Genomic DNA, 13,460 nt, shown 5'->3' on the forward strand with positions numbered 1-13,460 from the left:
GTTTCACCATTTTAGAACGACAGTTCAGTTCACGTAAAAGGGTTGACTTTAAAATGAAGGACAGACGTAAATGAACCACTAATCACATTAAAGTAATAATAAACTTTGTCAAAGCAACAAATGACTAGGGCTTTACAATTATGGTGAAAAAAGAGATGACTATGATGACTATGAGACACAGCTCAATAAGAATACTCTGGTGTATCCTGCTGGCATGTGTATTGGGTATAATCATGGAATTTTTGCAGAAGTGAAGTCTCAGTTCATTGAATAAAACCTTCTAGCCAATACAATTTCCTTATTTGCTGAGGGGAGTCTTAAAATAAGTGTCCAGGGAAAATCTCACTGTTAAAAGTTCATATTCTGTTAATACCCAAATAATGTTATTGACTCATTCTTTACTCGTATTTGTGGCCAAAGCATAAATTGGAGAAAAAACACTAATGGACAGTTACTTTAAGAGTAATTCTTCCAAAGCAAAGTTTCAATAATTTTGTCATTCGAGTGGCCGGTTAAGTGATAGCATATGTCACTGAGGATTACTGTATAAGAAGTACATAAAAGGGCTAGTTGAAGTGTCAACCATGCATTTTTTGTTGCTGTAAAGTGTTTACTACCAACATTATCACCAAACGTCTTGTCAGAAACCACCCTAGCAATGATCCTTTCAGACAGAGTGGACAGATCCTGCTCTTGTGGGTATCGGGATATAATCATGGACTTTCTGCAGAAGGTAAGTCTATGTCCATTTGAAACTTTGTCGATGGGAGTTCTTAAGAGTAATTATTCACTTAAAAAGTCACGTTTCAATAATGTTGCAATTTTTATGTTTGCAACTGGCTTGATAGCTCTTGTTATGTCCGTCACTGATAGTTAGTCAATTAGCCCATGACAGCTAACATTTTTTTGATTGCTAAGTTAGTTTAGCGGCCAGCTATTTAAACTTGTTATTATGGTTGAATTACCGGCTGGGGGGACCCTATTGATTTTTGTTAGTCAGTCTCACTCAGATATTAKCTGAAAACATTTCTCTCCACCCTATCGCCAAATGTGTAGAATTGCAGGAAATTAGCTGCAAAACATCAKATTTTCCTCTCCGCCCCATGGCAAAATGAGTAGAATTGCATGAAATTAGTTCTAAAATAGCTAAATCTTCTCTCCGCTGGATGTGGGTGCGCAGACCCGGCCGCGAGCAACTGCAGCCCCTCATGATGAGTGCAGATTTTTTGTGGCCCCCACCCCTTCAAACTTGCCCATCCATGTCTTAGGGCAACATACTGTATGTCCACTGATTTTGTTCAAATTGCTCAAGCTCAGTAAATTTGCTTGGGAATCATTGATGGACAGCAATGTTGAAACCTTGATTCTTATTTTTAAGCAAATTTAAGTCAGGACTGAAACTAGACCACTCAAGAACACTCAACACCTGTTAGAAAACCATTCTGGTGTGTCTTTGGCATAAAAATAAGTGTAATTGTCTCACTGAAAATAAACCTCTATCCCAGGGTTAGGTTTTCATAAGACTGAGGTGGGTTTTCCTTTAACTTTTTACCTGGATTTTGCTCCTTTCATATTTTTTTTATCCTGATAAACTGTGGAAGCAGTATCATGTTATGGGTATGCTTGTCACGGAAGGGACTAGGGAGTTTGTTAGGCTCAAAAGAAATGTGAATGGAGCAAAGCCCAGGTAAAACCTTAGAGGATAAGGTTGGTAGAATCTTATTCAAAATGATTCATAGCTGTAATGGGTACGATAGGTGCTTCGATCCACCAAGTATTAACTCTGGGGTGTGACTGAAGACATATGCAATCAATACAGCCTCATTTTATATTTCTGAGTCATTTGGAAAATGTTCTATAATTTTTCTTTCACTTTCGAAATGTGGAGTAGGTTGTGTAGATCAATAAAAAACAATTATCCTTTTTAGATGTAATTTTACGGCAGCAAAATGTGTGCAAGGGGTGTGTAGACTTTCACTAACGACTGTAGAAATTACACCTTGTCTATTCTACTATTCTAACTTGCAACAGTAAGTTGAGACCCCGACTGAATTCAGATTTTTTTTTGTGGAAATTGATCCGAGGGCCCATCCCTGCACTAAAAGTTGTCCAAAGTTGTTAGAATATTATTCAAAATGATTCACAGCTGTAATGGCTGCCTAAGGTGCTTCCACCAACTGTTAACTAGGGTGTGAAGAAGTACGCAATTAGACATCTTTGTTTTGTTATTTCTTATTGATTAGGAACATTTTCTATAACTTTGAGGAGTAGGTTGTGTAGATCTGTAGAAAAACAACTGTTTTGTTCTTAACAAAACAAACAAACAAAAAACATTTTTAACATGGAGTTTTTTCTTTCTCTCAGAGCAAACCAAACCATTTTCTCTTGGCTCAATATGAACTTTGCTGTCTATGTATATTTTCAATGTTTCCATTTGTTGACTGTCAATATTAAACCTTTTCAAATGTAATATGCCTACATCTATATATTATAGGATATGAGCGAAGGGACTCAAGTACATATGGGTCATCAAATCAAATCAAATTTTATTGGTCACATACACATGGTTAGCAGATGTTATTGTGAGTGTAGCGAAATGCTTGTGCTTCTAGTTCCGTCCGTGCAGTAACATCTAACTTCTCTGAAGTCCACAATCATCTCCGTCATAGAGTAATTGCAACATTTATTATGTAATTCAATTCAAATTACTTTGTTTTGTCTGTTAATTCCAAACTGACAGCTGGTTCAGATCGAGAGTGAGTTGTGAGTTTTCTCCTCTGCCAGATTCAACTGCACTGCAGCGGGTTAGAGATGGAAATGCTACTTCTAACACCACATCTACAACCATCCCACTTACATGAACATGCACAATGTTGATCAGCACAGCCAGGGGAGATATTATTGCAGAATCCTACGGAATGGAGTGGATATATTCTATGTCTATAACACACTGAATATCATAAATGGTGAATAATACATTTTCCTATCTCTTTGAATAATTTGTTGTTTGTATCTTGTGAAATTGTATAAAAGTTACAATTATCACTATTTTGCTTTGTAGATGATACAGATTTTTGGTCAGTATTGTTTTCCTTGTTTTTAGAGTAACATTTTCAGCAAATGTCTTATAGTTTTATTCATTTTCAGTATTTCTTATATTTTCTCCTCTTGTTGAACGGAATAAATCAGGGCATGCTTTTAATAGCAATATGTATATTTTATTATGTCTTCTCAGATACAAAGAATCCTCCCTACGCTCTGTATAGAGAGAGTTCCAACATCAGTGAGATGACGTTGAACTGCAACTCTGGAGATGAACCTAACAGAACAGCTTGGTACTGTGACCCCCAGTCTATGACGGTCAGGGAGGCTGTAGCTCTGAGAATGCCCTCTGTGAACACCACACTGCCCGTGCAGCTGGTCACTACGGAGGGTCACACTGAGCGTCCTGTTGGCATAACTCTCTGTCAGGACGTCCTGTTTGACCAGCAGCCCCCTGCTCCCCTCCATCCTCATCCAGGCCAGGGTCACAGGGTCACCGCTCACCTCCGACACCTCACACGTCAGGACCACTGGCTGGGATCAGTGGTCTAGCTTGAAACACCGGAATGAGAATCTCTGAGGATTCTCCTTACTCTTTTTCCTGTAGTCCACAATCATCTCCTTTGTGTTGATCACGTTGAGGGAGAGGTTGTTGTCCTGGTACCACACGCCCAGGTCTCTGACCTCCTCCCTATAGGCTGTCTCGTTGTTGTCGGTGATCAGGCCTACCACTGTTGTGTCGTCGGCAAATTGAATGATGGTGTTGGAGTTGTGCCTGGCCATGCAGTCATGAGTGAACAGGGAGTACCGGAGGGGGCTGAGCACGCACCCCTGAGGGGCCCCCGTGTTGAGGACCAGCGTGGCGGATGTGTTATTACCTAACCTTACCACCTGGGGGCGGCCCGTCAGGAAGTCCAGGATCCAGTTGCAGAGGGAGGTGTTTAGTCCCAGGGTCCTTAGCTTAGTGATGAGCTTTGAGGGCACTATGGTGTTGAACGCTGAGCTGTAGTCAATGAACAGCATTCTCACATAGGTGTTTCTTTTGTCCAGGTGTTAAAATGCAGTGTGGAGTGCAATAGAGATGGCATCATCTGTGGATCTGTTGGTGCGGTATGCAAATTGGAGTGGGTCTAGGGTTTCTGGGATGATGGTGTTGATGTGAGCAATGACCAGCCTTTCAAAGCACTTCATGGCTACAGACGTGAGTGCACGGGTCGGTAGTCATTTAGGCAGGTTACCTTGGTGTTCTTGGGCACAGGCACTATGGTGGTCTGCTTAAAACATAAAAGTTGTAAAATAATGATGCTGTCTACGTTCAGTGACTGTGATGAATACGCTACTGAGTGGATGATCTTATACACTCTTGTCATGCTTATGCTTTGTACCATACCAATAAGGAACCAAGTAGGGGAGATATTTCTCTGCTGAGAAAGTACATAGACCTATACTATCAAAGGCTTTCAGCATTGGATTGTCTATCAAATACATTTAAGCTATATACTGTATGTATTGTGTTTATCATGCTAATCCTGCTTCATATAACAATTTTTCATACTAAACTTTCAGGAATCAAACAGTATTAAAACCCATGCAATTTGACCCATGGCTCTAACTTCTATTTTTTATTTGGCCTTTATTTAACTAGGCAAGTCAGTTAAGAACAAATTCTTATTTTCAATGACGGCCTAGGAACAGTGGGTTAACTGCCTTGTTCATTTGTACCTTGTCAGCTCGGGGATTCAACCTTGCATCCTTTCAGTTACTAGTCCAAAGCTCTAACCATTAGACTACGCTGCCGCCATTTAAAGGCCCATTTAAAACAGCTGATGAAACTAACACTGTAAAAGTTAGAAAAAATAATTGCTACGTTTTAATTCCTGAAAGTTTCTGGTTGAAAACACAATCTGCAAAGGACCTTTTAATCAGCGGGTTTGAATGGGCGTAAGTTTCGGTTTTCCTTCATGACATCAGCATGTGGTAAATTGGTTAATAGACCAATAACAAAGAGTTCCAAAACGATCTGCCAATAACAGCTATGTTTCAGTTTTTCCCTTCCCACTCAGACCACTCCCAAAAAGTATTTTTGACCCTTTTAATGGAAATCTATTACAGTAAAGTTCTAAATTGTTATCCAGAAACGATTTAATATAAATGTTTAAAAAGCTGCATTGTGCCTTTAAAGCTAATGAACCTTAATGGACGTAACCCCATTATAACATTGCTATGCACTTCACTTTACCATACTCTACCATATGTTTTTAATGAATCACTGTATAGGTCTGGTGATATGACGAACAAACTGCTTCCTGTAACACCAGTTTAGATCATGTTAAGTAAAATTGTTCCTAGTTTGAGTTGATTCTATTTAAATTCCAGTTCAATTCCAGTTTAAATTTGACCTTTTACCCATGGTTTGTTTTTGTTAAAGTATTATTAACGTAATTGAGAATAAAARCACATACAATTTTCTGGGTCCATTCCATTACTGTAACTATACCTAAATTAGATTAGACTATAATTAGATATCAGACAGCGCCTGGCTCGGCCATCCGACCATGGCATTCAATGGTCAAAATGGGTAACACAAATGCTAACGGTTCAAATCAACTGAGAAAACCTTCACATTATCAGTTTAAGAGAACAAGTTGCTACAATGATGAATGCAATAGTGTGATGATGAGATGTAACTGAACAAGACAGCGGAAATTGTGCAAGCTGCTGTTTCAATGTAAGAATGTGCTATGCTCCTTCACTTTGTCTCGAGTTGTTTCTCAGATATTGGTGGAACCCGGAGTTAAATGTCAGGTCAGGGTATGGACCACATTATGGTTATTCAGTGGTGGATCCTGTTATGCATATCAGGGAATTCTGCTGAGGGTGAGTTCAGTTTTTACTGTATGCATTTCATCATCATTATTTTGTTGCTCTGAACATCTTGTTTAAAACTCTACAAGCAGAATATTTAATTCAAAACCCAAATATCTGGGACAAGGATTACATGATGTACAGTATGGACAGTTTCTATGACTATCAGAGGGAAACTGGTATACCGATTAGACTTTGAAAACCTATTCTCTAATTTGAATCGGTTGTCCTTGATTTTTTTTTAAATAAGGGGCTTTAAACCAGATTCACAATAAATAATCTGTGCATTTTGAAACTGTTATGGGGTGAATTAAAACTGTTATTTGACCAGATCTGTGTCTCATTGTCCACACACAGTGATGAAGAGGAGCATCTTCTTGATCTCAGGTCAGACAGAGAGTGTGCATCTGTRTGTGTCAGACCAGGCTCAACAGTCTGTGTCAGACCTGGCTCAATCTCACTGGTCAGAGTTCAGCTGGGAGTGGACCTCACATGATGGGAGATACTCAGAGATTCAAATAGCCAGAGCAATATCCTCTAGGCTAGTGGTTAGTCCACCTTTCACAGAGTACTTTTCTTGCAGCAAAGACTATGACGTAACAGTGAAGCCGAAGTTTGAATGTGCAGGGGTGTTTTTGTTGGTAAGAGCAAATGTCCCATTGGTTAAGATTGAGATCTTCGCCACAAAAAGTAAGTAAATTCTGTGTATGTTTCGTATAGACAAGCCATCGTGAATCTTCCATAATGACAAAATACCTTCCAATGATTAAATCGTTTCGAAAGCCAGCTTCCAGAAAAAAATTCTTCACCGTAATTGTTCATTCACATTATTGTTTTAGGTTGGACAGTAAGTTTACATTGTAACCATTTTTAAATTCCATGTTTTTTCAGTTACACCTTCCTTTTGGCCTTCATTTCGTCTGGGTTCTGATGTGAGTGTTAGTTGCGAGGTGTCCAGCCTACCAGATGGGGCCACACTGCAGTGGGAAAGAGATGGAGATTACACTTCTAACACCACGCTGTTCTACAATAACACTCTTCACATGATCATCCGCAGTGTTCATCCGGAGAGTCAGGGGGCATTCTACTGCACTTRTAGACAGAATGGAACACTGTTATATAATGTCTCTAATGCTGTCAGAATTGAGGAAGGTARAAAATGTGTTCTTATCCAACTGAAATATCAAAACCTTTATGTGAAATGTGAATGTTGTCCTCTTGATCAGTAGTCATTGACAATCAATKATTTTGGTCTCATTTTAAATGGATAAATGGTGATCACATTAGTTACATTTACAATAAAATGGATCCATAATGCCATTTAGACTTTGGATTTAAATTAAACTTTCCCCTCTGACTGAACACCACTATGGTTTTCTCCACAGTTTCGTCTGATGCCACTCTCACAATGTACAGAGAGAGCTCCAACAGCTCTCTGGTGACACTGCTTTGTATGACATCAGATGGGTACTCCCATGCATCATGGTCCTGGACCCCACTATCTACAGCTAAAGAGGTTCACGTTGTGACAACTGCAATGTACGGATCCAATGACACGTTTAATGAGAGATTTTCATACGGGGACTTCAATGGATACTACTTCCCTCTCTACTTCTCACCGGTGAAGTTTGAAGATTGTGGGAGGTTCAACTGCTATTTTGAAAACCTCCTAGTTGCCTCTATTAATGTGGTAACCCTAAAGGGTGAGCATTATCATTTTAAYTATCCAAGGTGCATTTTTCAGAATGATCTATTTTACTTATATTTGAGAAAACAGATAACAGATCCCCAATGATCTCCAGATTTCCATTTCAGTCTCTGCAGTGCCGCCTAGTGGATTCCCCAGGAATCATCCGRTGGTCCTGACGTGTGAGGTGTCGGAGGTGAGCYGTGACCCTGTGACCCTYYCCTGGKTGAGGATGGAYGGGAGCAGGGGGCTGCTGGTCAAACAGGACATTCTGACAGAGAATCYCCCCAKCAGGACYCTCAGTGTGACCCTGCCCAGCCTCCGTAGGGACCAGCTGCACTGGCAGTGTGCTGTGTTCACAGAGGGCATGCTCAGAGTAACAGCCTCCCTGACGCTCACACTCCCCACACAGACAACAATGTCTTCAATGACAGGTAACAACATGTTATGATAGACTCTTTTCAATTTGACCCAATCTGTTCCAACATATCTCAATCCAAACACATTTTTCCCCACTGGACCTCTGCTTTCCCCTGGCATAGGCCTAGCGTAACAAAATAAATAGGTTACCATGCTGGAGAGGTCCCCATGTTTAATATAATCTAACAGAGGTCTCTGTTTCTTAGGGATGGGCACCGAGACAGTGGTCAGAGGGGTGATTACAATGGCTGCCACCCTAGGAATTCTGGGACTTCTCGGGTTCTACTGTCGAAGACCAAACGGTAAGGAGACACTCCGTCTTGGATAGACTCTCCATAAAAAAGYCATCCAACCCAATCCCAAAGGAATGGGACATTGAGGCACCATCTAAAATGACTGCGTTAMACAGTACCTATCTTTCTCTTTCATTTTGGACCGAGGCAGAGCTAGCCTTCACATGGGACGTGGATCGATCTTCAGATCAGAGATCTTTTAAAGTCTCCAAATGTATGACCAACTTTGATTTTGTAGTGAACTACAACTTAAATTAACATTATGTAGTAACATATGTAACAGTATAACTTTAGTCCGTCCCCTCGCGAACCAGGGACCCTCTGCACACATCAACAACAGTCACCCACGAAGCATCGTTACCCATCGCTCCACAAAAGCCACGGCTCTTGCAGAGCAAGGGGAACCACTACTTCAAGTCTCAGAGCAAGTGACGTCACCGACTGAAAGGCTGCTAGCGCGCACCACCGCTACCTAGCTAGCTATTTCACATCGGTTACACATACATGATCACCTTTCATAAGTACTGAGTGGAAAACTAGTGAATTAGTGTGTGTAAATATCATCATTGCAAACTCTTCTGGTTGATGTGTTGTTGTGTCTTCCATCCAGGCACCCAGACACAGAGACAAAAGGAGGAACCTGCTCAACTGGAGGAGACTAGTGTATAGCCTTGTTGCTAATCTATGTGGCTGTGTTGAAATATAGCTTTCCCACCCATGTCTGTACCAACCAGTGACGTCTTTCACACGGAATTACCACATGACACACTGTGTTCTGTCAAAAGGTCTGGCAATAGAAACTTAATTGGTGTTAAAATAATGTGTTAATCACCAACAACCTTCCCCTCAAAGACTAATATTGAAAACATGACCATGTTATGATACTGTAAGCATCTTTCCAAAAGACCTAAATAATTTACACTGAGTGTACAAAACATTAGGAACACCTGCTCTTTCCATGACATAGTTTGACCAGGTGAATCCAGTTGAAAGCTATGATCCCTTATTGATGTCACTTGTTAAGTCCACTTCAATCAGTGTAGATAAAGAGGAGGAGACAGGTTAAAGAAGGATTTTTGAGACAATTGAGACATGGATTGTGTACGTGTGGCATTCAGAGGGTGAATGGGCAAGAATAAATAGTCATGTTTTTCCACTCGGTGTATATTATTTAGTTCATCCTAGAAATGTACATTTCCATTCATCCTCAGTTTATAATGTTTGTACACAATATATTGTGATGTTAATACTAGTTTGTCAACAGTGTCTCAGCTTATTTTACCATCTGATTGTCCTGTATTAGGAAAGCTTTGAACTTTGAATGGACTGTTGTATGAGACTGGCTATAATGTAGCAAGTTCAGCTTTTTGGTTTTGAAAGCCTTTGGTTGCATTTGGACATCATGGTCTTTGGAATTTCAAATATTCACTGTTTGCTTCAAAAGGAATGTCTTGTTTCCATATTAATTTTAAAATCTGTAACATGCTTGTAATAATACTACTTCTATTATTTTAATTGCACAGGATTTACATTATATTCTGCTACATGTTGCTAAACTGTGACATGTTTSACTATTGTTTTGATCCCATTSATGCCWATTATCGGCAGGTAGCCTAGTGGTTAGAGCYTTGGACTAGTAACCAAAAGGTTGCTAGATCGAATCCCRGAGCTGACAAYGTAAAAATCTGTRGTTCTGCCCCTGAACAAYGCAGTTAACKSACTGTTCCTAGGCCGTCATTGWAAATAAGAATTTGTTCTTAACTGACTTGCTTAGTTAAATAAAGATAAAATGATGATGGTGGTGTGGCATTGATAATTTAACCCTTAATCCTGCTCCATAATCCCTGTTTGCTACATACAGTAAATGGCTGATACAAGTAAAGTGAGATTTTATGAAGTACTATATACTCAGATTTGCACTAATTTTAAATTGCATCACATCTGTAGTTTTGGAACTTCTTCTTTTCTTCAGTCATTTCCTGAACATATTTATCAGAGACGTCAGTTATGATATGAGTTGGCTACTGAGTAGAGAGGGGAACAGAACAGTAACGTACAGCAACATGGGGCAGTACAGTGGCTCTATGGGTGTAACGTTGTTGTGGACTCTGCTGTGGATATCTAGATGCGGTCAGGGACTCTCAGCTGAACGTGAGTAACGTGTTTCTGGTTGAATTTTTGACATAAAAGAGTCACCAATTGAAAAGGTAATCTGTAGTTGCTACATCCATTTGGAGACCTTTAAATGAATGATATACACCAGCATAGCCGCGGGAAGTAGTTGGGGTGGAATGATGTAATCTTTTAGCCATTGGAGGATGGGGGAGGGGCTGAGAATGCTTTGTCAAGGGGGTTGCATTTTTGTGTGAATTTTTAAGGATATTTTCATTCAGATTTTTCAGGGGGTGCTGCAGCAGCCTCAGCTCCCCTACTTCCCGCGGCTGTGTACACCCAGGATGGGAAACTGGCGGCCCGCCCCTTTTGAAGGCCCTCGGATAAATTAAAGTAATACATTTTAAAAAGTTAAATAATTTACTCAGTCAGGGTCTCAACCTACTGTTGCGAGTTAGAATAGGATAATATACAATGTGACATTTTTTACATTTGGTTATGCATCAGCAGTTTTTCTCTGATGCAGTCACTGATTGTCAGTCAATTAGTCCATGTCAGCTAAACAATGTTTCTATTGGTAAGTTAGTCTAGCTGCTAGCTATCTAAACTTAGTAATCATGGTCGAATTACCGTCCGGGGGGCCCCCATTGATGTTGTTACTCAGTCTCACTCAGATATCATATTAAAAACTGCAAACATTTCTCTCCACCTTATGGCAAAATGTGTAAAACTGCAGGAAATTAGCTGTAAAATTCCTAAATCTTCTCTCCGCCCCATGGCAAAATGTGTAGAATTGCAGGGAATTAGTAAAACATTATCAACCTGTGGAATTGTAAAAAATTTACTCTAAAACATATTTTTTCTCGCCGCTGTCAACATTGGGCATACTGAAATGTTTTGCTCACTATGTGGTGGTGTGGGGGAAATTATGCGTATGTGGCTATGCAGACCTGCAAGGAATTTACGTCCCCTCATGATGAGTTCAGTTTTTATGGCTCCCACCCCCATCAAAGTTGCCCATCCCTGACATACACCCATTGATTCTTGAAGATGTGAACTGCCTTATGAGCTTAGTTCAACTGTTGTACCCCATCAGTACCCAAATATAAGTTGTAAACAATATATATATTAAAAACATTTTTATAAATATCTCCAGGCCCATCCCTCAGCTGTTTCCCAAATCAGTAGCAGGTTAACTGCTTTGTTGTTGTTCTATCAGCAGATTGCCCCTTTAAAGCACGACATACAAGTATGATGAAGCTATTTAGGAGTCATCTGAGAAAGAGAGCGAGAGAAAATGTGAGATTTGAACAGTGAATAATATTAATATAAAGATATTTTMCAGCTTTTTATCKTATCGTTTTMAATATCTTCCCTCCACAGAATTYTCAAAGAAGATATTTTTCCTTGCCYAGACCAATAACAGAGTCACTCTCCGAGTTTRCCCTGCAGTTCCGGAAGGGACAGCYCACCAATGGATGTGGACCTCACATGATGGCAGACACTCAAACACTTCAGTAGCCCYAATCACTTCATCCATGAATAGAAAMCCTTCAWGGAACATACAGGCTCCTTTCTCACAAGGAACAGGATATGATCTTTCTWTCCCCCCAAAATMTGAAAWTGCTGGAGAGTTTGTYTTCATGCAAACCAAACCAGCTTCAGCCGTTCTGGCGAGATTTGAGGTGTTTGGTTTTGTGTTTAAAGGTATATTGATCATGTTCAGTTRCTCAATGTGTATAATTTGAATCATTTTAAATATCAATGTATATGGCCTTGTCAATGTCAGAATAAGAGCCAAACTTTTGCTGTTGTAATCATTTAAATACTGATTATCAAGCAGTTTAGATTTGTAAAAATGTAAACCACTGATTTCCACTTTTCCGCTCGTTTTATCTTCTTTTAACAAATTTAAGTAAAGTAATATACGTCTCCTTTTTGCAGTGACACCAAACTATAATGGTAATSAAGRGTATCTMGGTTCTGATGTGAGTGTGCGTTGCGAGGTGTCCAGRKTACCAGATGGGGCCACACTTCAGTGGGAAAGAGATGGAGATTCCACTTCTAACACCACGTTGTTCTACAACAAAACGGCCCACATGATRATCCACACTGTCGKTCAGAATTACCAGGGGAGATRCAACTGCAATTTCAGACTGAATGGAGAATTGTTGTTTACAGTTTATACTACACTGAATGTGCAAACAGGTAAGATTCATTAACATGAATGTAATATATTAATACATGACTTGACCAAATGTTAAATATTCAGGAATATGGTCCTCAATAATTCAAAGAAAAGAGTGATATAATTGCACTATACAGGCAAACAATATCATCAGCATTTTCCCTTTAATGTTTCCTTTTTCCAGACACATTTAATAAACCATTGATAGATCTGTTTCGAGAGAGCAGCAACAGCAGTGAGYTGAAGTTGATCTGCAGATKTAGTAACARATACAGCAGAGCCGCATGGACCATGAGCAGATCAACATCTGTTACTCTGACTTCATCGGACAAAGTCAGAAGTGACCGATTCTCATCTCCCCCATTCAACGGATATGATTTCCCACTGCATGTCTCACCAGTGACATTTGAGGATAGTGGAACGTTCWCATGTTTCTTTGAWYGCRATARATTCGGCTRGGTTAAACTCACAACCWTTCGYGGTAACTTTGCTTTTGTCTTTTAACAATGAGAGATTAGACACTCTGTTCACGTAGGCTGTTGGTTACTATGACAACCATACACTTTTCATTTAATTTAATCAGATGTTCAGTACATTGTTACAGTATACTGCTCTTTCAGTGGTCAAAGTACAGTACAGTACTTTTTTCTGTTCTTTATCTTAGTATCTGAATCTGGAGGGCCCCCTGGTGGCCAGCCGGTGGTGCTGACGTGTGAGTTGTCGGAGGTGAGCGYTGACCCTGTGACCCTGGCCTGGATGAGGATGGAGGGAAGTAGGGGGCTGCTGGTCAAACAGGACATCCTGACAGAGAGTCACCCCAACAGGACGCTCAGTGTGACCCTGCCCAGCCTCC

General features: G+C 40.1%; 2 protein-coding genes across 3 annotated transcripts in view; both read left to right on the plus strand.

Annotated features, from left to right (window-relative positions):
• Positions 1–5,812: 5,812 nt before the first annotated feature.
• The window catches only part of LOC139029043 (uncharacterized), a 12,435-nt gene continuing 4,787 nt past the window's right edge, over positions 5,813–13,460 (plus strand). The window contains exons 1-7 of one of the 2 annotated variants that reach the window (XM_070447862.1): positions 5,813–5,919; positions 6,265–6,597; positions 6,799–7,059; positions 7,293–7,610; positions 7,723–8,028; positions 8,221–8,316; positions 8,918–10,032. In XM_070447862.1, the coding sequence (XP_070303963.1) occupies positions 5,841–5,919; positions 6,265–6,597; positions 6,799–7,059; positions 7,293–7,610; positions 7,723–8,028; positions 8,221–8,316; positions 8,918–8,976 (1,452 nt within the window). In that variant the 5' untranslated portion in view covers positions 5,813–5,840 and the 3' untranslated portion in view covers positions 8,977–10,032. Of the gene's footprint in view, positions 5,920–6,264; positions 6,598–6,798; positions 7,060–7,292; positions 7,611–7,722; positions 8,029–8,220; positions 8,317–8,917; positions 10,033–13,460 lie in introns of those variants that run through there. The other variant, XM_070447858.1, reaches the window with a different exon arrangement.
• Positions 10,337–13,460, plus strand: part of LOC111976699 (uncharacterized) — a 4,879-nt gene continuing 1,755 nt past the window's right edge. Inside the window, exons 1-5 of the mRNA XM_070449233.1 lie at positions 10,337–10,458; positions 11,803–12,126; positions 12,364–12,627; positions 12,792–13,088; positions 13,272–13,460. The exon at positions 13,272–13,460 is cut by the window's right edge and continues 9 nt beyond it. Coding sequence (XP_070305334.1) covers positions 10,371–10,458; positions 11,803–12,126; positions 12,364–12,627; positions 12,792–13,088; positions 13,272–13,460 — 1,162 coding nt within the window. The 5' untranslated portion in view covers positions 10,337–10,370. The remainder of the gene's footprint in view (positions 10,459–11,802; positions 12,127–12,363; positions 12,628–12,791; positions 13,089–13,271) is intronic.

This window comes from Salvelinus sp. IW2-2015, linkage group LG2 (genome assembly GCF_002910315.2).
Source record: "Salvelinus sp. IW2-2015 linkage group LG2, ASM291031v2, whole genome shotgun sequence".
Taxonomy (NCBI): Eukaryota; Metazoa; Chordata; class Actinopteri; order Salmoniformes; family Salmonidae; genus Salvelinus; species Salvelinus sp. IW2-2015.